Genomic DNA, 24,837 nt, shown 5'->3' on the forward strand with positions numbered 1-24,837 from the left:
TAATTTCTGACTCTATTCTATAGGAATGCTGGATCTTTTCGGTTTGAACGGCAGTTTTTTAAAAATAATTTCCACATAACTAAACACTTTTAAACTTCGTATACTGGTAGAATGTGTTTATAAAACATCTTTTTCTCTTGGCTTTATTGAGAAAATTCTATAGTTTGTAAGATATTTGTTGTTTTTTTTCTTCAATTTCTTCAATTTCAACCAATCAGTGACGTCTATTAAGGTAAAAAGCATTCTGTGCCATATGAATATGTCCCTCGTTTAAGAAACAGATTGGGTTTATTTACATTTGCGAAGTAAAAAAGATACCCTTCCCTAACCCTAAAAGAGATTGAAATGCAATAGATCGATACTAGGGTTATAATTATGGGTGACAATTTCATATGACACCGCTAGAAAAAAAACTGCCGTTCAAACCGAAAAGATCCCTATCACCTTCTAAATATAAACACACACACACACATCTCTATAAATAATAAAAATGTATTTCTTTACTGCCCATAATGGGCTAAACACAGAGGGGACAAACAAACGGATTAAGTCGATTACATCGACCCCAGTGCGTAACTGGTACTTAATTTTATCTATTTCTTTACTACCCACAAGGGGCTAAGCACAGAGGGGACAAACAAGGACAGACATAGGTATTAAGTCGATTGCATCGACCCCAGTGCATAACTGGTACTTTATTTTTATCGACCCCCGAAAGGATGAAAGGCAAAGTCGATCTCGGCTGAAACTGAACTCAGAATGTAAAGAAGGACCAAATACCGCTAAGCATCCTGCCCGGCGTGCTAAATTATTCTTATTTCTTTACTACCCACAAGGGGCTACACATAGAGGGGACAAACAAGGACAGACATAGGTATTAAGTCGATCACATCGACACCAGTGCGTAACTGGTACTTAATTTTATCGACCCCCCCGAAAAGATGAAAGGCAAAGTCGACCTCGGCGGAATTTGAACTCAGAACGTAACGGCAATAATAATAAAAAACGATGCCGCCAATGTAAAGTCGGAATTTCTTTCGTTTCTCTCCAAGAGAAGCAAGATGTTGCAAGAATTGCAACCGATGTTGCAAAAATCGCAACCGATGTTGCAAGAGCGGAAGTGACGTAAAGTCTCCGCCTTCGACTTCCGCTTCGATTTCCCCGAAAAACAAAAAAAACGTCCAACGTTCATCATTTTATGTCGTCAGAATTTCTTGTCAGTTTCACAAAACAGCTGAGGAACGGGCAACAATATAATCTCTTATATATATGTATATATATTTTTATAACACGTAGCGTGTGGTGGTTGCCATTTCATAGTGTTTATTCCTATGGGCAATCCTTGGCTGGAGGTTTAATAAGCAGTCCTGTAACCTTTTATTTGAAAAAAACCAGTGTTTTTTCCTCATATTTATCACCAATGTCGACGAATCCCTTTCATTTTTACACAACATACACGAATTGTCTGCTCAGATATCACTATGATTCTAGTTTATTTCCCTATTTTTGGATATTTTCGCGAGAACCACCGACACCAGCAGCATGTTTATGATGCCATGAATAGATAGGAGACACACACACACACACCAAAAAAAAAGTTAAAAGAATATATATATATATACATATATATATATATATATATATGCAGTTCCCAAGACAGACAGACACATAGACAAGTTTATATATGTGTATATATATAAAGAGAAGAAGAAAAGTAAAAAGAAAAAATATATATATATATATGCAGTTCCCAAGACAGACACATAGACAAGTTTATATATGTGTATATATATAAAGAAGAGAAGAAAAAAAAGAGTATTATATGTATATCTCATTTCTTTATAATTGTACCTACATAACATACATACATGTATATATATAGGTGGATATATATTACATAACTAAACGGATAAAGGGGTCTCGTTAGAAAATAGTCCCCCCAACTGCATCGACACCTGGATAATTAATAATAATTATTATAATTATAACAAGTTATTGAAAGAAAATAGAGGAGAGAGAGAGAGAGTACAAGAAAAGGACAACATATATATAAATATATATATATATATATTATTTAGACGGACACTTACAGAAGGTATATATACACGCATATATATATATACACATATAAAAAGCAGAGGTACCGGAGTTTCAAAACTACAATTATGGGGGTACCGAAATTTTACCGTTGGATCAGCGAGCGGTACCCGTGTCTAAGTGAAGTTATTAGAGAATTTCAGGTAAGTCATTTTATATATGTATATATATATATATATATATAAATATCTTATATATGTGTTATATATCTCCATGTATATATCATCACTCTGGTAAGCGATTTTGCTTTCAGATTGTTGTTTTAAATGCATATCTGTGTGTACCTGTGTATATATATATATATCTGTGTATATATATATATCTGTGTATATATATATATCTGTGTATATATATATATCTGGTATATATATATATCTGTGTGTATATATATATCTGTGTGTATATATATATCTGTGTATATATATATATCTGTGTATATATATATATCTGTGTATATATATATATCTGTGTATATATATAATCTGTGTGTATATATATCTGTGTATATATATATATATCTATATATATATATATGTGTATATATATATATATCTGTTGTATATATATATAACTCTGTGTATATATATATATCTGTGTATATATATATAACTCTGTGTATATATATATGTGTGTATATATATATAACTCTGTGTATATATATATATGTGTGTATATATATATATGTGTGTATATATATATATGTGTGTATATATTATATATCTGTATATATGTATATATATCTGTGTATATATATATGTGTGTATATGTATATATATCTGTATGTATATATGTATATATATCTGTATGTATATATGTATATATATCTGTATGTATATATGTATATATATCTGTATGTATATATGTATATATATCTGTATGTATATATGTATATATATCTGTATATATATGTATATATATGTGTATATATATATGTGTATATATATGTATATATATCTGTATATATATGTATATATATCTATATATATGTGTGTGTGTGTGTATATATATATATAATATATATATATATATATATATATAGATCTGTGTATTTATATGTCGACATTGCCTGGGAACGTTTATTAAAAAATCCGGTTAAGGTGAATTGAAATGAATATAATAAGTTTTGCACTTTTATTCTCGTAGACAAACGTAGGTACATACAATCTAAAAAGGATCGATCGATTCATAAACAGACAGAAAATCGATAAATTCAATTAAATACCAATAGTCTAAGATTAAAAGCTAATGAAGCCATGTCTTGGGTGTTGTATACGGGTGTGTGTACAATATATCTGTCTTATATGGTAAACCTTGGGTGTGTTGAGAAATGTGTGTATGTGTGTACATGCACAAATATATATTCGTCAAGTTGGTGTGGTGAACTACTATGGCCTGAACTGTGTTAAATATTTGCCGATTCAAGGACCACCGATAAATTTCCTTTAAAGTTTTCTGAATTTAATTTAAAGCATAGACATTGTTATGGGGCGGGTGTGTTTCTCTAATGTGTGTGTGTGTGTGTGTGTGTGTGTAATATATATATATATATAATATATATATATATATATATATATATATATATATAGTCTGTGTGCGTTTCCTTAAATGTCAAAAGTGTTCCTCTATAAAAGAAAAAACTGCTAACTTCACGTTGTTGGCTGTTATTAATAGGAAGGCGTCGAGTTTCAAAAATATCACTACACACACACACACTTTATATATATGTGTGTGTGTGTGTATGTGTATTATTTATATATATATATATACGTATGTGTGTGTATATATGTCTATATATATATACACATATACCCAGAGTAACCCCAGAGTGTGCTTCTTCTAAAAGTGATATATATATATATATATAGTATAAATATATATTTGTATATGCCTATATGACAATCTTTTAATAGCTGCAAGATTGCCACCTATATATATATATATATATATTTACATAATATTGAGGTCTCTTTCTTTCTTTTGTTATCTTACCGTTTTATCAATATATATATTGCATTACCTCTGGATATCCTTGTTGCTTATTTTGATTATAATCACCCCATTTTGATTTATATGGATAATACCATACTAAATTCTGGTGCCTTTAACATATGTACCATATTCAACTAAATCTAAAATTTACTGAACTTAGTGTGGTGTGTGTGTGTGTGTATATATATATATATAATATATATATATATATATATATATATATATATATAGACACACACACACATACAGACATATGCAATCAATATAGTATATAACTCATAAACCAGGTCAGGACCGAATGACAGAAAATGGACAACAGCCATCGACCGATCAACCACAGTTTAAACTTAGGATTAAAAACACCCCAGTCCCCTCCAGAAGAAACCTTGGTACTTGTGGGATACAAGGGTCCCGAAATATTGACTTAACGACACAAGGGGCCCGACAGTTGATGAATCGATCTGTAAATTCTTGAGTGTTTTTAATCTAGTTTTTTAAATTTTTATTTCGAATTCTTTTATAGTTATTCATTTTATTGTGCTATACGATAGAAATAATTATAAAACAAAATATGTTCATATTATTGTATGGTTAAGCCAAGTATTTCGGGACCCATGCCGGGCCCCTTACGTCGTTAAGTCAATAATTCTGGACCCACGAATTCGACAGGTACCGAAACGTTTCCAAAATAAAAATTGCTAGCCTAGAATTTCGTCAAGATAACTGCTAAAGCAGTTTTTGTTGTTCATTTACCTGCTAATTTTCAAATTCTAGTTCAGTATTATAATTAAGCGAATCAGGTCAATATGTCCATTTAAATGTGTTTCGTGTTTTTCATAAAACTTCCTTAACCTCTTATAAATAATTTCGCTTTTGCTCTCTCATCCCATTTAACAAACACTTCGACATATGTGCAAGTACTCACACACACACAGACACACATATACATACATCATCAAACATACATACGTTCATATATATAAATATATATATATATATATATATATATATAACGGGAAGGTTTACGAAAATAAACAAACAATTGTATTAGTATAGCGCTCAGGAATAGAAATAGAACAAGTCTTTTATGTTTCGAGCCTACGCTCTTCAACAGAAAGACACTCAGAAAAATACATATATATATATATATATATACTATTTATTTATTATTTCGTACTTTTAGTTCTAGGTAAATGTTTTATCGTATCTTTAACTTTTTTTCTATATGGTATATCATTTAAGTATATCATTGTTGAATTGCTACATGGTGGTTCTTTAATTTATATACATGTGTGTGTGTATATGTATATATATATATATATATAATATAATATATATATATATATATATTATTCAAAGGAATTCCAACTCTGTTTTTAATGTTTTATTTATATTCTTTATAATATTAATGTAGAATATAGAATATATAGTATAAATAGTATATATAGTGTAAAAATGAAATGAAGTATTGATTGTCTTATAGAATAGATGAATATTGAATATCAAATATTAAGGGACTAGTATACTGTCTTGCATTTAAGCAGTCTTCAAGGTCCCAGGTTGTGACAGGAGTGTTTCAAATATATATATATATATGTAAAAAAATACAAACTGGGACAAGAACGCAAAACATTTAGAAGACGATACAAAAAACACGGACGGGACATTCGAAGCCTTCAATCTTCAGTCAAGAACCGTATCATCCTCGCAATTTCGGCTAGAAATTTATAACATAATATGAGGCTAAGAAGAATAAGTATCGAGGCAAAAGTTTGCTCCAATTTTAGGATAGAAATAAGTAAAAATAAGAATCTAATTAAATTACAATAAGAAAAGAAACCAATGAGTTTCGTTTTGACAATGTCGTTGGGTCACAGTAAGTGGCTCTTGGTGTTTAAGTGTGTTTAAATGACTGTTGGCTTTTGTTAAGGAAATTTGTCGCTTCTCGAGTTGTTTTAGACGATGGGTGGGCGTGGATATGCGAAGTTGTTTAAAGTGAAAGTTCAATAGTTAGGTGGAAAGCGTAACCGAACTTCCACTTGTCTACACTTGATTTAATGGCTTCAAGAGGATGTCTGAGTTACGCAAACAAAATTTGGGAGTCCAATTCATGGCCACATATCCACAGACTACATACAGGCTCAACGGAGTTTAAATATTAGAAACGGAAGATCCTTCTTGGATCATCATCATCATCGTTTGACGTCCGTTTTCCATGCTAGCATGGGTTGGACGGTTCGACTGGGGTCTGGGAAGCCAGGAGGCTGCGCCAGGCCCAGTCTGATCTGGTAGTGTTTCTACAGCTGGATGCCCTTCCTAACGCCATGAAGGAATATATATATATATATATTAAAAGCGAAATTTTGTCCGTCTGGGACCTGTGTATCGCAGTCTATATTTGCTCTATATAGACATATACCTTTTTTTAGAATCGGGGGGCTGATCCCAGGATTGAAAATCTGCCCTTCATTTGGTTATTGGATACCCAGCATTGGGATCTGATTTAAAAGTATTTGGGTTGCTATTTTTGGCAGGTAAAGCGACCGTGAGAGGTGCAAGAGTTATCTCCCTTAGCTTTTAAGTTTTACTATGGAATTTAGTGGTTCTTTATCTTTTTTAGTCATTCGACTGCGGCCATGCTGGGGCACCCCTCGAAGAATTTTAATCAACAGCCAGTTCTTTTTTATTGGTCTTTTTTACCGAACCGCCAAGTTATGTGAACGTAAACGCAGCAACACCGGTTACCAAGCGGTGGCGGGGGACAAACACAAAGTCACAATACATATATGCATACATCATCATCATCTTCATCATTTAACGTCCGTTCTCCATGCTGGCATGGGTTGGACGGTTTGACCATGGCTGGAAGGCTGCACCAGATTCCAGTTTCTTTTGGTACGGTTTTCTGTGGCTGGATGCCCTTCCTAATGCCAACCACTCTAAAAGTGTAATGGGTGCTTTAACGTGCCACCGGCATGGGCGCTATTTGCGTGACACCAGTATCAGTCATGACTGCAGCTTTGCTCGGCTTGATGGGTCTTCATCTCAAGCATGACGTAATGCCAAAGGTCTGTCTTTGCCTCTGTGAGGCCCAACCCACGAAAGGAACTCTGCCACATTTAAGCCTAATTTAAAGTAATACCATATTAGTAGGGTGCCAGTAAATGCCATGAAACCACCCCAATTCTGGGGAGAGGGTGTTTTCAAGTTAAAGAAAATGCAACAAAATGGTTCGTATTTGGTTGATTAATAATGTAATGGCAAGTGTTTATTGACCTTTTCCTTTCCTTTAAAAATCGGCACGAACTTTCCAGACAACCCAATATATTCTCTTTTACTCTTTTACTTGTTTCAGTCATTTGACTGCGGCCATGCTGGAGCACCGCCTTTAGTTGAGCAAATCGACCCCCAGGACTTATTCTTTGTAAGCCCAGTACTTATTCTATTGGCCTCTTTTGCCGAACCGCTAAGTTACGGGGACGTAAACACACCAGCATCGGTTGTCAAGCAATACTAGGGGGACAAACACGCACGCACACACATATATATATATATACATATATACGACGGGCTTCTTTCAGTTTCCGTCTACCAAATCCACTCACAAGGCATTGGTCGGCCCAGGGCTACAGTAGAAGACACTTGCCCAAGATGCCACGCAGTGGGACTGAACCCGGAACCATGTGGTTGGTTAGCAAGCTACTTACCACACAGCCACTCCTGCGCCTATATATTGATGAGTTTTATCGAGTTGTCACTCTGTCCAAATTGGCAACTCTGTTGCAGGTGGAATAAACATCAGAGTTACTCAGAGGTTTTGTGACCTCTTCCTCTGACTCCATCGCAATATCAGAAACCTTTTCGCATCATCACCAGTTTCCTAGGGTCACAAACATTTTACCCTGGGTCCCGTATGCTTGGCTTAAGTTAGGGCAGCAAATGATGGCATTAATTATAACATGAATATTATACAAGATTTAAGCTTCTTTTTTTTGTATAAATCTCTATTGGCATCACGTGTCTGCTTTTTATGCTGGCATGGGTTGGATGAGTCATGGCATACTTACATTAAATTAATGGACTACTCAGTCTATTAGTTATAACACCATCTATCTTTTACATTCTACTTGTATCTGTCGTTGGGCCACCTTGAAGAATTTTTAATCAAATGAACTGACCCTGGTAGTTTTTCTTTAACCTGGTATTTATTCTATTGATCTCTTTCACTGAACTGCGAAGTTACAGAAATGTAAACAGATGAATATGTTGACAAAGGACCGAAATATCTGGTGCCTTGCCGCACTCCAGAAGACACGTCTGCAACTGCAGAATTGATACTAGTGCTTTGATACTGATGCTGGTGCCACATGAAAAACACCCGGTACACTCTGTGGAATGGTTGGCATTAGGAAGGGCATCTGGCTTTAGAAACTGTGCCAGAAAAGACAATGGAACCTGGTGAATCCCCCCAGGCTTACCAGTTCTGGTTGAACCATCCAACCCATGCCAGCATGGAAAACAGATGTTAAATGATGATGATGATAATGATGCCCTTGATGTTAATTAGCCATTATCTGTTTTTCGAGTGAGGGACCTCTTATTCTACGTGGCTTTGAAGGCATGAAGCAGGCAGGTGGTTTATTGATGGGAGAAATGCCAATGAGAACAACGCTATGAAGAATGTGAAGGCATTTGCCTCCATCTATCTTCTACACTTTCCCAACCTCCCCAGCACCACCTCCTCCTCCTCATCATCATCATCAATATAAGCACTTCCCTCCAGTTATCGCTACCACTTCAACTCATGCTGATGTATCCAGCTCTACTCCTCCTCTTCCTGCTGAGTTTGCCACTTCATGTTTGTTGTTACCACATCATCATCATCATTTAACGTTCACCTTCCATGCTGGCATGGGTCGGGCAGTTTCTCACGAGCCTAGCTGGCCAGACAGAAGCCTGCTCCAGGCTTCCGTAACTGTTTTGGCAGGATTTTCACAGCTGGATGCCCTTCCTTACACCAACCAGTCAGCAGAGTGATCCAATAGGTGTCGCTGTGTAGTTAAAAGGTTGGGTTCCCAACCAAACTCCAATGCATTCTGTAAAGTGTTCAGTAAATAAGCCGAGACTAGGGTCAAGAAACCCCTTCCATCTGTCTAGAGATACTCCTCTTATTACTAGCAGCAAGGCCACCTCTCTGGTGCTGGTGCCATGATAAACTGTACCCAGGACATTCTGTAAAATGATTGGTGTTAAGTAAGGCGTCAAGCTACAGAAACCCACTGCACACTACCTTGGGCAGGTGTCTTCTACTATAGCCCAAGGCCAATCAGTGCTTTGTGAGTGGATTTGGTTGACAGAAACCGAAAGAAGCCTGTCACACGCACACACAGAAGGAGTTGGGGTATGTTTGTTATTTCTTTATTGTCCACAAGGGGCTAAACACAGAGAGGACAAACAAGGACAGACAAACAGATTAAGTTGATTGCATCGATCCCCAGTGCGTAACTGGTACTTAATTTATTGACCCTGAAAGGATGAAAGGCAAAGTCGACCTCGGTGGAATTTGAACTCAGAATGTAGCGGCAGACGAAATATCGCTAAGTATTTCGCTCGGTGTATTAACGTTTCTGCCAGGTCACCGCCTTTCCTTTCATGAGGGTATGTTTGTGTCTCCTTGTCTTGACATCACATGGGAGTTGTAAATGAGCCTCAATGTCATACAAGCAGTGTCATTCCTTTCCATTATTCTGTGAAACCATGTCTGGCCATGGGGAAATATTCTTTTCTACTCTAGGCACAAGGCTCGAAATTTTTGGAGAAGGGTGCCAGTCGATTAGATTGATCCCAATATGCAACTGGTACTTAATTTATCAACCCCCGAAAGGATGAAAGGCAAAGTTGACCTCAGCAGAATTTGAACTCAGAACAACGTAAAGACAGATGAAATACCTATTTCTATTTCTTTATTACCCACAAGGGGCTAAACATAGAGGGGACAGACATAGGTATTAAGTCGATTACATCGACCCCAGTGCGTAACTGGTACTTAATTTATCGACCCCGAAAGGATGAAAGGCTAAGTTGACCTCAGCAGAATTTGAACTCAGAATAACGTAAAGACAGATGAAATACCTATTTCTATTTCTTTATTACCCACAAGGGGCTAAACATAGAGGGGACAGACATAGGTATTAAGTCGATTACATCGACCCCAGTGCGTAACTGGTACTTAATTTATCGACCCCGAAAGGATGAAAGGCTAAGTTGACCTCAGCAGAATTTGAACTCAGAATAACGTAAAGACAGATGAAATACCGCTAAGCTTTTCCCCCAGCGTGCTACTGTTTCTACCAGCTTACCACCTTGGCCATGGGGAAATATTACCTTGCTTGGAAACAGGTGAGGATTGGTGACAGGTAGAGGTATCCACCTGCAGGGAACCTACCTCAATAAACTCCACCTGATCCATAGAAAAATATAGAAAATTGGATGTTAAATGATGATGGCGAGTATTTTATTTTCTTCTCCTTCTTCTTCCTTTTCAGATTCCAGTATTTGATAACTTATATTTGGACATGAATGGCATCATCCATCTTTGTTCCCATCCGGAAGATGATAATCCACATTTCAGAATTACAGAGGAGGACATTTTTATTCATATTTTTCAGTACATAGAAGTAAGTTGCTTCTTTTGTAATTGCATACACACACGCACGCACCAAGAACACACACACACACACACACACACACACACACACACATGCATGCACCGACAGGTGAAGAGAAGAGCATCCATTCACAGAATTTCTCTCTCAAATAATTCCTTGTCTGACCCATGCTAACATAGAAAAAAAGAACATTAATTAAATGACTGAATGAATAGATACATGTGTGTGTAACTACTTGGATTTTAGGTATAGGTCTTTTACTATGTTGATTAACCCTTTAGTGTTCAGATTACTCTTAAATGTAATACTTTTCCACTCAAATTGTTTTGAATTAATCATGCATTATCTTATAGCTTTGAGGTTTCAGTGATGTGATTGTTTATTTATAGAATGATATTGTAGGGTGGGTGTGAGAGGCTAGATATGGCCAGTTTGAATATAAAACATGTAGGATATTTGGGACGGATATGGCCAGTTTAAACACTAAAGGGTTAAAGTATGGAGAGTGAACAACATGATTGCAGAATGCTGAAAGCACGAGTTTCTGTTGGGCTGGTCATGTTGCAAGGGTCATAGAAAACAGGTGACCCATGCAGTTGCTGAGTGGTATCCAAGAGATGAGAAAAGGGCCACTCAGAAAGCCACCACAATGATGGGAAGATGATTTACTGTACTTTAATGTGTATAAGGAACCCCCTAATTTCTTGGGTTTAAAATTTGGAAAAAGGTTTTGTAAGGGATTATGATACTATCCTTGTATAAGAAACTCCCATATTTTTTAAACCTAATTTTTGACAAAAAAGGGTTTCCTACACATTAAAATACGGTACTTAAATGATTTGGGCCAAAATGGAAAAGCACGGCACATTCAAGTAAGAATTGGAAATGCATTGTGGCTGATAGTTGGGTCAGTACAGTGATATTATACTAACAAAATATGGTATTTTATGCTTTATAAAACATACACTCGTTTCATCTACTTACTGCCAGGATTACGTAACTGCTTGTTGAAACATTTTATCAAAACACCTCTTCAGTGTTGAGCAAAAAAGAAATCCTGGGTTGGTGTTAACTGGAAGAGGTTGTGTGTTTCCTGTTCTCATTTACATTCCCTCTCTTGTTCACACACACACACACACACACACATCCTCTCTGATTAGTCTTTTGTGATATTTATCTTTCTGTGTTCCAGTTTTTATTCCAAATGATTAAACCATGTAAAGTCTTCTTTATGGCCATTGATGGAGTTGCTCCTCGAGCAAAGATGAACCAACAAAGAGGGAGACGATTCAGGTGAGTTCCAGCATCGATAGCAACGTTTAACACAAAACAACAATCGCCAACGACAAAAACAAAAAAAGCAACAACTTTAAGAACTTTATTTTATGTAAGAGAAAAAAAAAAAATGAGAAATGAAATATGGATGTGCTTCAGCTAGATCAGACATAATCTTAAACCAACCACCTGTACAGCTCTCACCTGTAATATTACATAATTATAAAATATTATATTACGATATACAGATGCAGGTGTTGCAGTATGGCTAAGGAGTTTGCTTCACAGTCTGGTGGTTTTAGCTTCAGTGCCATTTACATTCGACGGATATTTGTCCTCATCTTGTTTGTTTTCGGCTGATATACCCTTTCAGAAGGATAGGAAAATATTAGATTCATAAGCCCTAAAAATCACTCCATATTTGCCCACGGGCATATGGCGTAGTGGTTAAGAGCACGGGCTACTAACTCCAAGATTCTGAGTTTAATACCAGGCAGTAACCTGAATAATAATAATAATAATGATAATAATAATATCAAAAAATACCTTAGGAATGAGAACCCAGGTTTGAAATTCCCCCAAGACACCTGATGAAGGCTGGAGGGTACATCAGCTGAAATTCTGTGTTAACAACAAACAAGATGAGGACAAATATTCATCAAATGTAAACAATGTAAATAATGTAAAGGGTTGTGTTCTTTATGGTTGTTTATGGATTTGTCTATGTGTACCTTTGTCATTGTGGAAAAGAATATACTGGTGCATATGTGTTTGTGTATGCATGTGTGTGTGTGTGTGTATATTTGTATGTGTGTGCATTTGTATTGCCATTTTTTCCACCATTCTTCCTTCGTTTCAATTCCCAGGTCTGCCCGTGAAGCTGAAAATTTGATAAACCAAGCCAAAGAGCGTGGTGAAGTGTTGCCAACAGAAAAACGATTCGATTCAAATTGTATTACACCAGGTTCGTTGAATTTCTTTCATCACCATCTTTCCTTTCTGTCTGGGGGATGGAAACTGTATAGAAGTCTGTCGGGTGGGGTATAAAACTGCATTTAAAAAGACACAGCCATTTCCCACACTGATTCCACCTGAGAATTACATTAAGGGTACATGCGGCTGTAGAATATTCAACCATTTAGATGTTAACTCAGGAGCAGGTAATTCAGTTGAGATCAAACAATTGAATCTTTATCTTTGAATGACGGCGAACCAAAGATCCACTGTATGTCGCTGTGGAATGAGACGGTCGAATGCAGCTGTTTGGATGCTGACAATTTGGAATGGCTGACTGGACGTTCAGTCTGTTTTGGTGACTGTGCTTTTTGGGTGGTGCTGGAGACAAAACACACACACACACACACACATGCATGTATATTTAGACATATACACCTACAGAGAGAGGGAGAGAGAGACAGCAACTTTGCAATTTGTCAATTAAACCCGATTGACCTAAACGCTTTCCCCTCTTCTTATATACATAAAAAGAAATATGCTCGCACACATATGGCGTTAGGAAGGGCATCCAGCTGTAGAAACTCTGCCAGATCAAGATTGGAGCCTGGTGCAGCTATCTGGTTCACCAGTCCTCAATCAAAATCATCCAACCCATGCTAGCATAGAAAGGTGTAGTGTTGGCGAATCTCAGGAAGCATGGAAGTTTTGAAGGATGCAGTGCTCTAACAATTGATGCTGGCAGTTTGTTCCATGCTTCAGCAACTTTCAGCGTGAAAAAATGTTTCCTGAAGCCATGGAAGGATCTGTGCTGTTTTCTGACTTTGTAAATATGTCCACGGGTGTTAGACGGGTGGAGTTTGAAAAGGTGCTCAGAGTTATACATGTTAGAATACAGTAATCCGAAACAATGTGAATAAGCTTGAGATTTGACAGAGTAATCTGAATGCTAAACGGTTGAGATGCTAAAAATATGTTTAAATTGTTTTCTGTTCATCTAATTCTTCTCTCTGTTACAGGAACTGAATTTATGGTGAGGTTACAGAAACAGCTACAGTTCTTTGTTACACAGAAAGTCTCTTCAGACCCTCTTTGGAAAGGAGTCGACATCTACCTCTCTGGACATGAGGTTCGTTCTCTTACCTTTTCCACCTGTTATGTTTGCTTTGTTTTATTTCATTTTACACCAGTGCAGGTGGCACGTAAAAAGCACCAATCCGACCGTGGCCGTTGCCAGCCTCGTCTGGCACCTGTGCAGGTGGTACGTAAAAAGCACCAATCCGACCGTGGCCGTTGCCAGCCTCGTCTGGCACCTGTGCAGGTGGCACGTAAAAAGCACCAATCCGACCGTGGCCATTGCCAGCCTCGTCTGGCACCTGTGCAGGTGGTACGTAAAAAGCACCAATCCGACCGTGGCCGTTGCCAGGCTCGTCTGGCACCTGTGCAGGTGGCACGTAAAAAGCACCAATCCGACCGTGGCCGTTGCCAGCCTCGTCTGGCACCTGTGCAGGTGGTACGTAAAAAGCACCAATCCGACCGTGGCCGTTGCCAGCCTCGTCTGGCACCTGTGCAGGTGGCACGTAAAAAGCACCAATCCGACCGTGGCCGTTGCCAGCCTCGTCTGGCACCTGTGCAGGTGGCACGTAAAAAGCACCAATCCAACCGTGGCCGTTGCCAGCCTCGTCTGGCACCTGTGCAGGTGGTACGTAAAAAGCACCAATCCGACCGTGGCCGTTGCCAGCCTCGTCTGGCACCTGTGCAGGTGGCACGTAAAAAGCACCAATCCGACCGTGGCCGTTGCCAGCCTCGCCTGGCACCTGTGCAGGTGGCACGTAAAAAGCACCAATCCGACCGTGGCCGTTGCCAGCCTCGCCTGGCACCTGTGCAGGTGGCACGTAAAAAGCACCCACTACACTCACAGAATGGTTGGCGTTAGGAAGGGCATCCAGCTGTAGAAACGTTGCCAGATATGACCGGAGCCTGGTGCAGCCTTCTGGCTTCCCAGACCCCAGTTGAACCATCCAACCCATGCTGGCATGGAGAACGGATGTTAAACGATGATGATTGATTATATGCTTGTATTTGTGTGTTTGTGAATATATATCATCACCACTAGCTGTTACACAGATCTGTCTTCCCTCCCGGTGTGGCTTGGATGGTTTTTGATAGGACCCTGCAAGTCAGATAAATGTGTACAGCATAGTAAAGAAAGAACAAAGTGGCCCCTATTTTATATTTCATAGAAAAGCAAAGTCCCCTTTGCTGTGTGATTTGTTTAATCTTTCATAATCGTTTGTTTTCTTTTCAGACTCCTGGTGAAGGAGAGCACAAAATTATGGATTACATTCGGTCGTTACGCTCCAAGCCTGATTATGATCCAAACACACGGCATTGTGTGTACGGATTAGATGCAGATTTGGTGAGTTGGAAATCCTTTGCAGAAATTTTGTACCGAATTAACCTGAGTTGTTGTTAAGATGTTGGATAGAACATCACATGGATGCTTGTTCTGTTTCTCTACAGTTCTAAACTTTGCCTTTCATTTCTTCTAGGGGTCGATCCAAAAATTTAAAAAACAAAAAAAAGGACCAATCCAGGGGAATGAATTGGTGGAACTGTTAGATGGCTGGGCAAGATACCTTGTGGTATTGGGTCTGGCTCTTTGCCTACTTGGCTGAAAGACAATCTGTCACCATCATTTGGCTCCTTGTGTATCTTTAGCAGAGTCCACTCTGTTGTTACCTGGTTTAACACCCCTGTCTGCTCCTTGGTAACTCTGTTGTTACCTGGTTTAACGCCATTGTTTGGTATTTTGGTATTGTGAACATATATTGTGATTGTTACCAGCGTCGCCTTACTGGCACTTGTGCCGGTGGCATGTGAAAAAACATTCGAGCGAGGTTGTTGCCAGTGCCGCTGCACTGGCTCCTGTGCAGGTGGCATGTAAGAAACACCATTTGAGCGTGGCCGTTGCCAGTACTGCCTGACTGGCCCTCGTGCAGGTGGCATGTAAAAGCACCCACTACACTCTCGAAGTGGTTGGCATTAGGAAGGGCATCCAGCTGTAGAAACTCTGCCAGCTCAAGATTCGAGCCTGGTGCAGCCATCTGGTTTGCCAGTCCTCAGTCAAACTGTCCAACCCATGCCAGGATGGAAAGCGGACGTTAAACAAAGATGATGATGATTATGATATTTTGGTTTAGAAGGCAGTGAACTGGCAGAATCGTTAGCACTCTGGGCGAAATGCTAGGCGGTATTTCACCTGTCATTATGTTCTGAGTTCAAATTTCACCGAGATCGACTTTGCCTTTCATCCTTTCAAGGTCAATAACTTAAGTACCAGTTGGATACTGGGGCCAATCTAATCGACTGCCCCTCTTGCCCCAATTACAGGCCTTGTTCCTAGAGTAGAAAAAAAAATAAAGTTTGGCTTAAATTTTGTTGCAATCTTTTCCCTTATCCTTCCATGTTGGTATCCCTGTTTGTCTTTCTAAGCTGTGTTTTCTCTCTTTATTTATTTTTTTTTATGTTTTCAATTTGTAGATTTTACTAGGGCTCACTTCCCATGAACCCCACTTTTCTCTGTTGCGGGAAGAAGTTCGATTTGGTGGCAAAAGGGACAAAACAAAACGGTATTGTTTTATTTTATTTTTTATTTATCTATCTAGTTTCAGCTCACAAGCTGTGGCCATGCTGGGGCACCGCCATGTTTGTTTTGTTTTTTTTATTTGTTCATTTTATTCTTTCCTATTTTTATAAATTTTTTCATCTACGTTTTACTTGTTTCGTTTGACTGCGACCATGCTGGGGCACCATCTCGAAGTGTTTAGCTGAACGAATCGACCTCAGGACTTAGTTTTAAGCCTAGTACTTACTCTCTTGATCTCTTTTGCCAAACCATTAAGTTATCGAGATGTAAACAAACCAACACTGGTTATCAAGCAGTTGTGGAGCGCGCACACACACACTCATATTGAGAGAAAGATGACTGAAAATGGAATGTTATGATATTCTTTATTTAAAATCACTACAGTAGTTTCAACACATTTTTACACCTGTAGTACACAGGTGAGATGTTATGTAATCATTATCATCCAACCATGTGGAGGCACGTGGCTTAGTGGTTAGGGTGTTGAACTCATGATCGTAAGGTCATGGTTTCGATTCCTGGACCGGGCGATGCATTGTGTTCTTGAGCAAAACACTTCATTTCACGTTGCTCCAGTCCACTCAGCTGGCAAAAATGAGTAACGCTGCAATGGACTGGCGTCCCGTCCAGGTGGGGAATTTCTACGCCAATGAAACTGGGAAACCGGCCCTTATGAGCCTGGCATGGCTCAAGAAGGAACATTTATTATTTTTTTTATCATCCAACCAAAGTGTAAAATGCTTCTCCTCAGGTGATTGTTTTAAATAAGTCCTTCATCAGATCCTATTGTCATTTTACTCAGAATGGGGATGCACACCCAATGTAGTATGTCATTTCCAGGAATTTACATACAAAACAGAAAACGACAGACAGGTTTTAATTTTTTACTTTTATTGTGTAGATGCAGGAGTGGCTGTGAGCTAAAAAGCTTGCTTACCAACCAGATGGTTCTGGGTTCAGTCCCATTGCGCGGCACCTTGAGCAAGTGTTTTCTACTATAGCCTCAGGCCGACCAAAGTCTTGTGAGTGGATTTGGTAGATGGAAACTGAAAGAAGCCCGTTGTGTGTGTGTGTGTTTGTTCCCCCCACCCCATCAACACTTGACAACTGATGCTAGTGTGTTTATGTCCTCGTAACTTAGCGGTTCGATAGAATAAGTACTAGGCTAACAAAGAATGAGTCCTGGGGTCGACTTGTTCGACAAAAGGCGGTGCTCCAGCATGGCCGCAGTCAAATGTCTGAAACAAGTAAAAGAAAGAAAAGAAAGTCAATCACGCAGCGGCTGTGCGTGTGTATACACACGAGTATGTGTGTTTATGCGTATACAGTCATTTGTGGTTGTGTGGTTGAGAAACTTGCTTCCCAACCATGTAGTCTTCGGGTTTGAGATTCTGTCCCATAGTGCAACATCTTGGGCAGGTTCTACTATAGCTCTGTGCTAACCAAAGCCTTCTGAATGAATTTGGTAGACGGAAACGAAGAAGCCTGTCATGTGTGTTTGTGTGTATCCCTGTCTATATATCACACGATGGTTGTAAACGAGCATCATTGTCATACAAGCGAGGTTGTTTGTTTCCAGTCTTCTTTGGTTTCATGAAGGGCATCCAACCATAGAAAAACCATCGCAACAAATTCCATCTGACCCATGCAAGCATAGAAAGCGCACGTAAAATAAGGCGCAGGAGTGGCTGTGTGGTAAGTAGCTTGTCTACAAACCACATGGTTCCGGGTTCAGTCCCACTGCGTGGCATCTTGGGCAAGTGTCTTCTACTATAGCCTCGGGCCGACCAAAGCCTTGTGAGTGGATTTGGTAGACGGAAACTGAAAGAAGCCTGTCTTATATATGTATATATATGTATGTGTTTGTGTATCTGTGTTTGTCTCCCTAGCATTGTTTGACAACCGATGCTGGTGTGTTTACGTCCCCATCACTTAGCAGTTCGGCAAAAGAGACCGATAGAATAAGTACTGGGCTTACAAAGAATAAGTCCCGGGGTTGAGTTGCTTGACTAAAGGCGGTGCTCCAGCATGGCCGCAGTCAAATGACTGAAACAAGTAAAAGAAAGATCATATACCTCTGTAAAGACAGACACAAAACCTTCAACTTTGCAACCTTCATTTAGTTTTGTTTTTCTGTTTTCCATTCAGTCCCATGACGCCGAAAGAGACCACATTTCTTTTGCTACATTTATCTCTGATGCGAGAATATCTTTACTTTGAATTTGCAGATTTAGAGGTAAGTGATACTCGTTAATCTTTTACCCTTAAGTTTATCCCCTCACTGCTCTGTTCTGGATTCAGACCTCAGAGTTTCAAAACAAAAATCGTATTTTATTCCCTTACTGCATTGTTTACACCATCCTTGTTTCTCCCCTCAATGCCTTGGTTTTAGATTTAAGTCAGTTTCCAAATAATCCTAATTTTCTCATCACTGTCTCATTTGCTATCTTGATGCTCTAGATTTAAACCTTAGGGCTTCTAACTGAATTCCCATTTCATGGTACTACTTAAATACAGAGGTCCCAACACATCTACGTAACCCTAACCCTAAACCCTAATCCTGAAACTAACCCTAAACCTAAAACTAACCCTAAAACTAACCCTAACCCTAAAACTAACCCTAAAACTAACCCTAACCCTAAAACTAACCCTAAGCCCTAACCTTGAAAATAACCATAACCCTAACCAGTGTGTCCTGTGAAAACATCATTACATCAATGTGTTGGGACCTCTGTATTTAAGTGGTGCCCATTTCACTCTCCACTGCTTAATTTACACAAACTTTGTCCCTTTATTGCCTTGATGCTCTTGTATTAAATCTCACTAAATTATCTTATTCCATGTTCACTGATATTTTACATGTTCACCGTAATGTTACATTTCATGTTTTCTTTTTTGTTTTTAATCCCCTTTTCCTCCTTCTTTTAATCCCTCAGCACAAATTATCTTTTCCCTTTGACCTCGAGCGGATCATCGATGATTGGATTTTCATGAGTTTTTTAGTGGGGAATGATTTCATCCCTCATCTGCCACACCTCCACATTCACCAAGACGGTCTGCCTTTTCTGTGGCAGACCTACATGCAAGTACTTCCTACATGTGATGGTAAGTCAGCCATCTAATTCTTCCTCTCTCCATTCATGTCATGCATGTTGTTTTTGTTGTTCTTGCTGTTCATCCCTAGGTGAATGCTGAATGACCGACCTATGAAATATTTCTTGTAATATAGGGTGTTCAAAAAATCTCTCCGCAGTAAGTATTTAATGGTTTTCGGGTGATTCTTGTACAACAATCCTTTGCTCCCCAGGCAAAAAAAGTCTAGTGGTGTTAATCAGGTGATCTTGGTGGCCAAAATCCCTTCGAAATAATCTTGAAGTATCACCATGGTGATGCGCAGGATGAAAAAAGAATTCACTACGGAGAGACTTTTTGAACACCCTGTATAAGGGAAGTGAGTTAAAAGTTGTTTGGTATGTGTCACGACCCCTTTGTTTTTATGTGCTGGCTCTGCCTGACTTCAGGACTTGGCTATGCCTCTGCACCCTTAAGTATTTGAAGTCGCTGATCTCCTTGAGTTGTGTGCTGCTGTAGGAGCAAACAGGCAAATGGTATTCATCTTCAGTGATGGTCATGTATTGTTTCTTTATTGCCCACAAGGGGGCTAAACATAGAGGGGACAAACAAGGACAGAGAAAGGGATTAAGTTGATTACATCGACCCCAGTGCGTAACTGGTACTTAATTTATCAACCCCGAAAGGATGAAAATAAATAAAGTACCAGTTTCGCACTGGGGTCGATGTAATCGACTTAACCCGTTTCTCTGTCCTTGTTTGTCCCCCCCCCCCATGTTTAGCCCCTTGAAGGCAATAAAGAAATATATTAGGTTTGGTAATCTGTAGTTTCAGGTCATGTGTTCCTGTCAATAATATCAACGCTGCTGGGTATTCTACCCCTTCAACTAGGGTACATTACCAAACCTAATAGAAGGATAGCAGAGATCCCTGGTGCAGTATTAAGAGACGCATCTTGGTTATAACCACATGAAGAAGAAAGAAAACTTTTTTTTGTATGGAAACTGTCCTTCCAACATTTTCCTCTTGTCAATTGCTAAAGATTCTTTCAATTTTTTTTGTTTTCCTTTTCTTCACAGGTTATCTCACTGATGCTGGCAGTTTAAATTTGGAAAGATTCGAAAAGTATATCACTGCATTGTCAAAGGTGAGCAGTAAACAGAAAGCCTGCTAGTAAATGTATGATTGCGTGTGTGTGCGTATGTTAAAATGTAAATAACAGTGACATGCAAGAGGCACCCGTGCCAGTGACATGCAAGAGGCACCCGTGCCAGTGACGTGCGACAGGCACCTGTGCCAGTGACGTGCGACAGGCACCCGTGCCAGTGACGTGCGACAGGCACCCGTGCCAGTGACGTGCGAGGGGCACCCGTGCCAGTGACGTGCGAGGGGCACCCGTGCCAGTGACGTGCGAGGGGCACCAGTGACGTGCGAGGGGCACCAGTGACGTTCGAGAGGTGCCAGTGACGTGCGAGAGGCCCCGTGCCAGTGACGTGCGAGAGGCACCCGTGCCAGTGACGTGCGAGAAGCACCCGTGCCAGTGACGTGCGAGAGGCGCCAGTGACGTGCGAGAGGTGCCAGTGACGTGCGAGACACCCTCATGTTGTTGATGTGCAAGAGGCACCTGTGTCAGCCAAACATTTAAGGCACCCATACCAGTGACATGTAAAAGAGTCCTGATACATTCTATGGAATGATTGATGTTATGAAGGATATCCAGCCATGCAAACCAAATCAAAATCCGACTGGAGCCTAGTGCCTGCCTCACCAGTTCCATCCAAACCATCTAACCCATGCCAGCATGGAAAATGAACGCTAAACAATGATGATGATGTGAAAATACCATTAATCCTTCTTTTGAGTTCTCTTCACCGTTCTTTCTCTTGTAGGTAGACTTTGAAAAATTCCAAGAGACTACTGCCAATGCCAAGTGGCTGTCAGCTAAATCTACAAGAGGTCGACCAACCCGGCCAAAAGAAATTTTTAACGAACCTTCTTCATCGCATAAAAACAAGGCGAAATATGTAAGTTTTGTTTGTTTTAGAGGAACATCCACTTTTTTGTATTCAGTATTTCCATATTTATTATTATTATTATTATTATTATAAAAGGAGAAAGGGGCTCTCTACCCCCCTTTTGACCAGGCTCTCGTTGGCTTTTATGGGTTTTTCCACCAGGAACCTTTCGTAACGCCTCCCCCTATTGGGAGTTTTTCGTTGTTATATTATTTGATTGTTACACTGTTTTTTACACGATTTTTTTCACAAACGGACAAAACCCTTTGTAACCTTTCGTCCTGTTTTGTCCCTTTATGTTTTCTAATCATGTGTGTCAGCCCTTGTGGGCAATAAAAAGAATTATTATTATTATTATTATTAATTGTTTGTGAAGGCAACAAGCTGGCAGCGTCGTTAGTGTGTCGGACAAAATGCTTAGTGGCATTTCTTCTGAGGTTTGCAGTTCAAATACCAGCAAAGTCGACTGTCGATGTTCGTTCTTTTGGGGGTTCAGAAAATAAGTACCAGTTGAGTACTGGGGGTCGATGTAATCGACTGACCCTGTCCCTCCAAAATTGTTGGTCTTGTACCAAAATTAAAAAAAAAGATTTAACTAAAACTGTCTGTAAAAATTCCATGCTACCACTCCCCCCTCCTCGTCATCATTGCGATCATCATCATCATCATCATCACCAGCAGCAGTATCACCATCATTACAATTATCATAATCGCACCATCATTGTCTTCATCACTGCCCTGTCCTCACCATCATGATCGTCGTCATCTGCACAACACCACTACTACCACAATGACCACCACCACAACCATTGCCTTCATCACCATTGTCATTCCCATTGCCACTATCACCATCAACATCATCATAATCACTATATACAATAGCAGCAGCATCTTCACCATCCTTACAACCACCACCACCACGAATGGCACCACATGCATTTCTCTCTGTTATTTCCAATTTCTGTGTATTGTCGTTGTCTTTATATGCAGCTGCCTGTTTTAACTTCAGCAAGAATTTGAATGTCTGAAGGCGGCGAGCTGGCAGAATCGTTAGCATGCTGGGCGAAATGCTTAGCGGTATTTCATCTGCCGTTACGTTCTGAGTTCAAATTCCGCCGAGGTTCACTTTGTCTTTCATCCTTTCAGGGTTGATTAAATAAGTACCAGTTACGCACTGGGGTCGATATCATCGACTTAATCCCTTTGTCTGCCTTTGTTTGTCCTCTCTGTGTTTAGCCTCTTGTGGGGAGTAAAGAAATAGGTATTTCGTCTGCCGCTACGTTCTGAGTTCAAATTCTGCCGAAGTTAACTTTACCTTTTATCCTTTCGGGGTTGATAAAGGAAGTACCAGTTATGCACTGGGGTTAATGTAATAGACTTAATCCGTTTGTCTGTCCTTGTTTGTCCCCTCTGTGTGTAGCCCCTTGTGGCAAGTGAAGAAAGAAGAAACGTTAGCACGTCGGGCGAAATGCTTAGCGGTATTTCGTCTACTGTTACATTCTGAGTTCAAATTCCACCGAGGTTGACTTTGCCTTTCATCCTTTAATAAATAAAGTACCGGTTATGCACTGGGTTCAATATAATTGACTTAATCTGTTTGTCCTTGTTTGTCCCCTCTATGTTTAGCCCCTTGTAGGCAATAAAGAAATAAGAATTTGAATGCCTGTCATCATCAGCATCATTATCAGCATCATCATTTACTACTTCTTTCTATTTTATCTGCAGCGAGAGCTTGAAGAATTTCTGATGAATGACAGTGAATACGATGGCGAATGCCTGGAGGATAATTATGCCGAATCCAAAGTTTCAGAAGGTAAGAAGTGGAATCGGCACCGGTTTTGGTTCTGGGATTGGATCCATTGTAATTGTTCCACGAGGAGGGTATTTTGGCATTTTAATCCAGGCGTTTTCAGATACCAGTCTGTCTCCGCCATCAGAACTTTGAAAAATATTAAGGAATCTCTTCTCTTCTCACGTCCATCATTGGAAAGATAAGACTATCATCATTGTCGTCGTCATCATCACCAAACATCCATTTTTCATGCTGTCATGGGTTGGATAGTTTGACGGGAGCTGGAGATCTGCACCAGGTTACAGTCTAATTTGCCTTGGTTTTTATGTATATACGACGGGCTTCTTTCAGTTTCCGTCTACCAAATCCAATCACAAGGCTTTGGTCGGCCTGGGACTATAGTAGAAGACACTTGCCCAAGATTTCACGCAGTGGGACTGAACCTGGAACCATGTGGTTGGGAAGTAAGCTACTTACCACATTGCCATACCCCAACTTAACATGGGTGTCAATTTGCAGGACTCCACAGTTGCGGCAGATACCGGTGTCACACAAATTGGCTCCCGTGCTGATGGCATGTAAACGAACCCCGGTGTTGCACAAATGGCACCCATGACGGTGGCATGTAAAAGCACCCATTACACTCATTATTGTGCAAACTGTTGTAAAAAGACAACCAACTCTTGTTACATTGCTTATTGTTATACAGTTTTATTTGGCACCTTGATATATTGTCCACACACACACACATCATATATCGTCACTGACGATAGAGCATTATTTTATTTGGTTCTCTTATCTTTTGCTCTTCTTTCTCCATTTCTGTTTTTCTCCAGCTGTGACCAACTGTGATCAATCAGAAGAGGAAAGTTTCTGGGAATACAAGAAAGACTATTACAAATCCAAATTGCAATACGAAGAAGTCACAGAGTAAGAACCGAGAATTTCTGGACCTCATCTGTTTCTATATATATATATACACACACACACACACACCACACACACACACACACACACACATATACATTTATATATATTATATATATATATATATATATATGGAGGCGCAATGTGTGTATATATCTTTTAATGTTTACTTGTTTCAGTCATTTGACTGTGACCATGCTGGAGCACTGCAAAGTTATGGGGACATAAACACACCAACACCGGTTGTCAAGCAGTGATGGGGGACAATCACACATATATAGCCTCCTCACACACACATACACATATATATGCACATACATACATACAATGGGCTTCTCTCAGTTTCTGTTTACCAAATCAAATCACAAGGCTTTGGTTGGCCCAAGGCTACAGCAGAAG

General features: G+C 39.4%; 1 protein-coding gene across 7 annotated transcripts in view; it reads left to right on the forward strand.

Moving 5' to 3' along the window:
• Positions 1 to 1,795: 1,795 nt before the first annotated feature.
• Positions 1,796 to 24,837, forward strand: part of LOC115224725 (5'-3' exoribonuclease 1) — an 88,798-nt gene continuing 65,756 nt past the window's right edge. For 4 of the 7 annotated variants that reach the window (XM_036513751.1, XM_029795595.2, XM_036513752.1 and 1 more), the window contains exons 1-13: positions 1,797 to 2,240; positions 10,632 to 10,763; positions 11,947 to 12,047; positions 12,896 to 12,993; positions 14,003 to 14,112; positions 15,292 to 15,402; positions 16,527 to 16,615; positions 18,781 to 18,868; positions 19,569 to 19,737; positions 20,784 to 20,851; positions 21,594 to 21,728; positions 23,445 to 23,532; positions 24,348 to 24,441. In XM_036513751.1, the coding sequence (XP_036369644.1) occupies positions 2,166 to 2,240; positions 10,632 to 10,763; positions 11,947 to 12,047; positions 12,896 to 12,993; positions 14,003 to 14,112; positions 15,292 to 15,402; positions 16,527 to 16,615; positions 18,781 to 18,868; positions 19,569 to 19,737; positions 20,784 to 20,851; positions 21,594 to 21,728; positions 23,445 to 23,532; positions 24,348 to 24,441 (1,358 nt within the window). In that variant the 5' untranslated portion in view covers positions 1,797 to 2,165. Of the gene's footprint in view, positions 2,241 to 10,631; positions 10,764 to 11,946; positions 12,048 to 12,895; positions 12,994 to 14,002; positions 14,113 to 15,291; positions 15,403 to 16,526; positions 16,616 to 18,780; positions 18,869 to 19,568; positions 19,738 to 20,783; positions 20,852 to 21,593; positions 21,729 to 23,444; positions 23,533 to 24,347; positions 24,442 to 24,837 lie in introns of all 7 variants that reach the window. The other 3 variants (XM_036513753.1, XM_036513754.1, XM_036513756.1) reach the window with 1 other exon arrangement.

This window comes from Octopus sinensis, linkage group LG26, assembly GCF_006345805.1.
Source record: "Octopus sinensis linkage group LG26, ASM634580v1, whole genome shotgun sequence".
Lineage (NCBI taxonomy): Eukaryota > Metazoa > Mollusca > Cephalopoda > Octopoda > Octopodidae > Octopus > Octopus sinensis.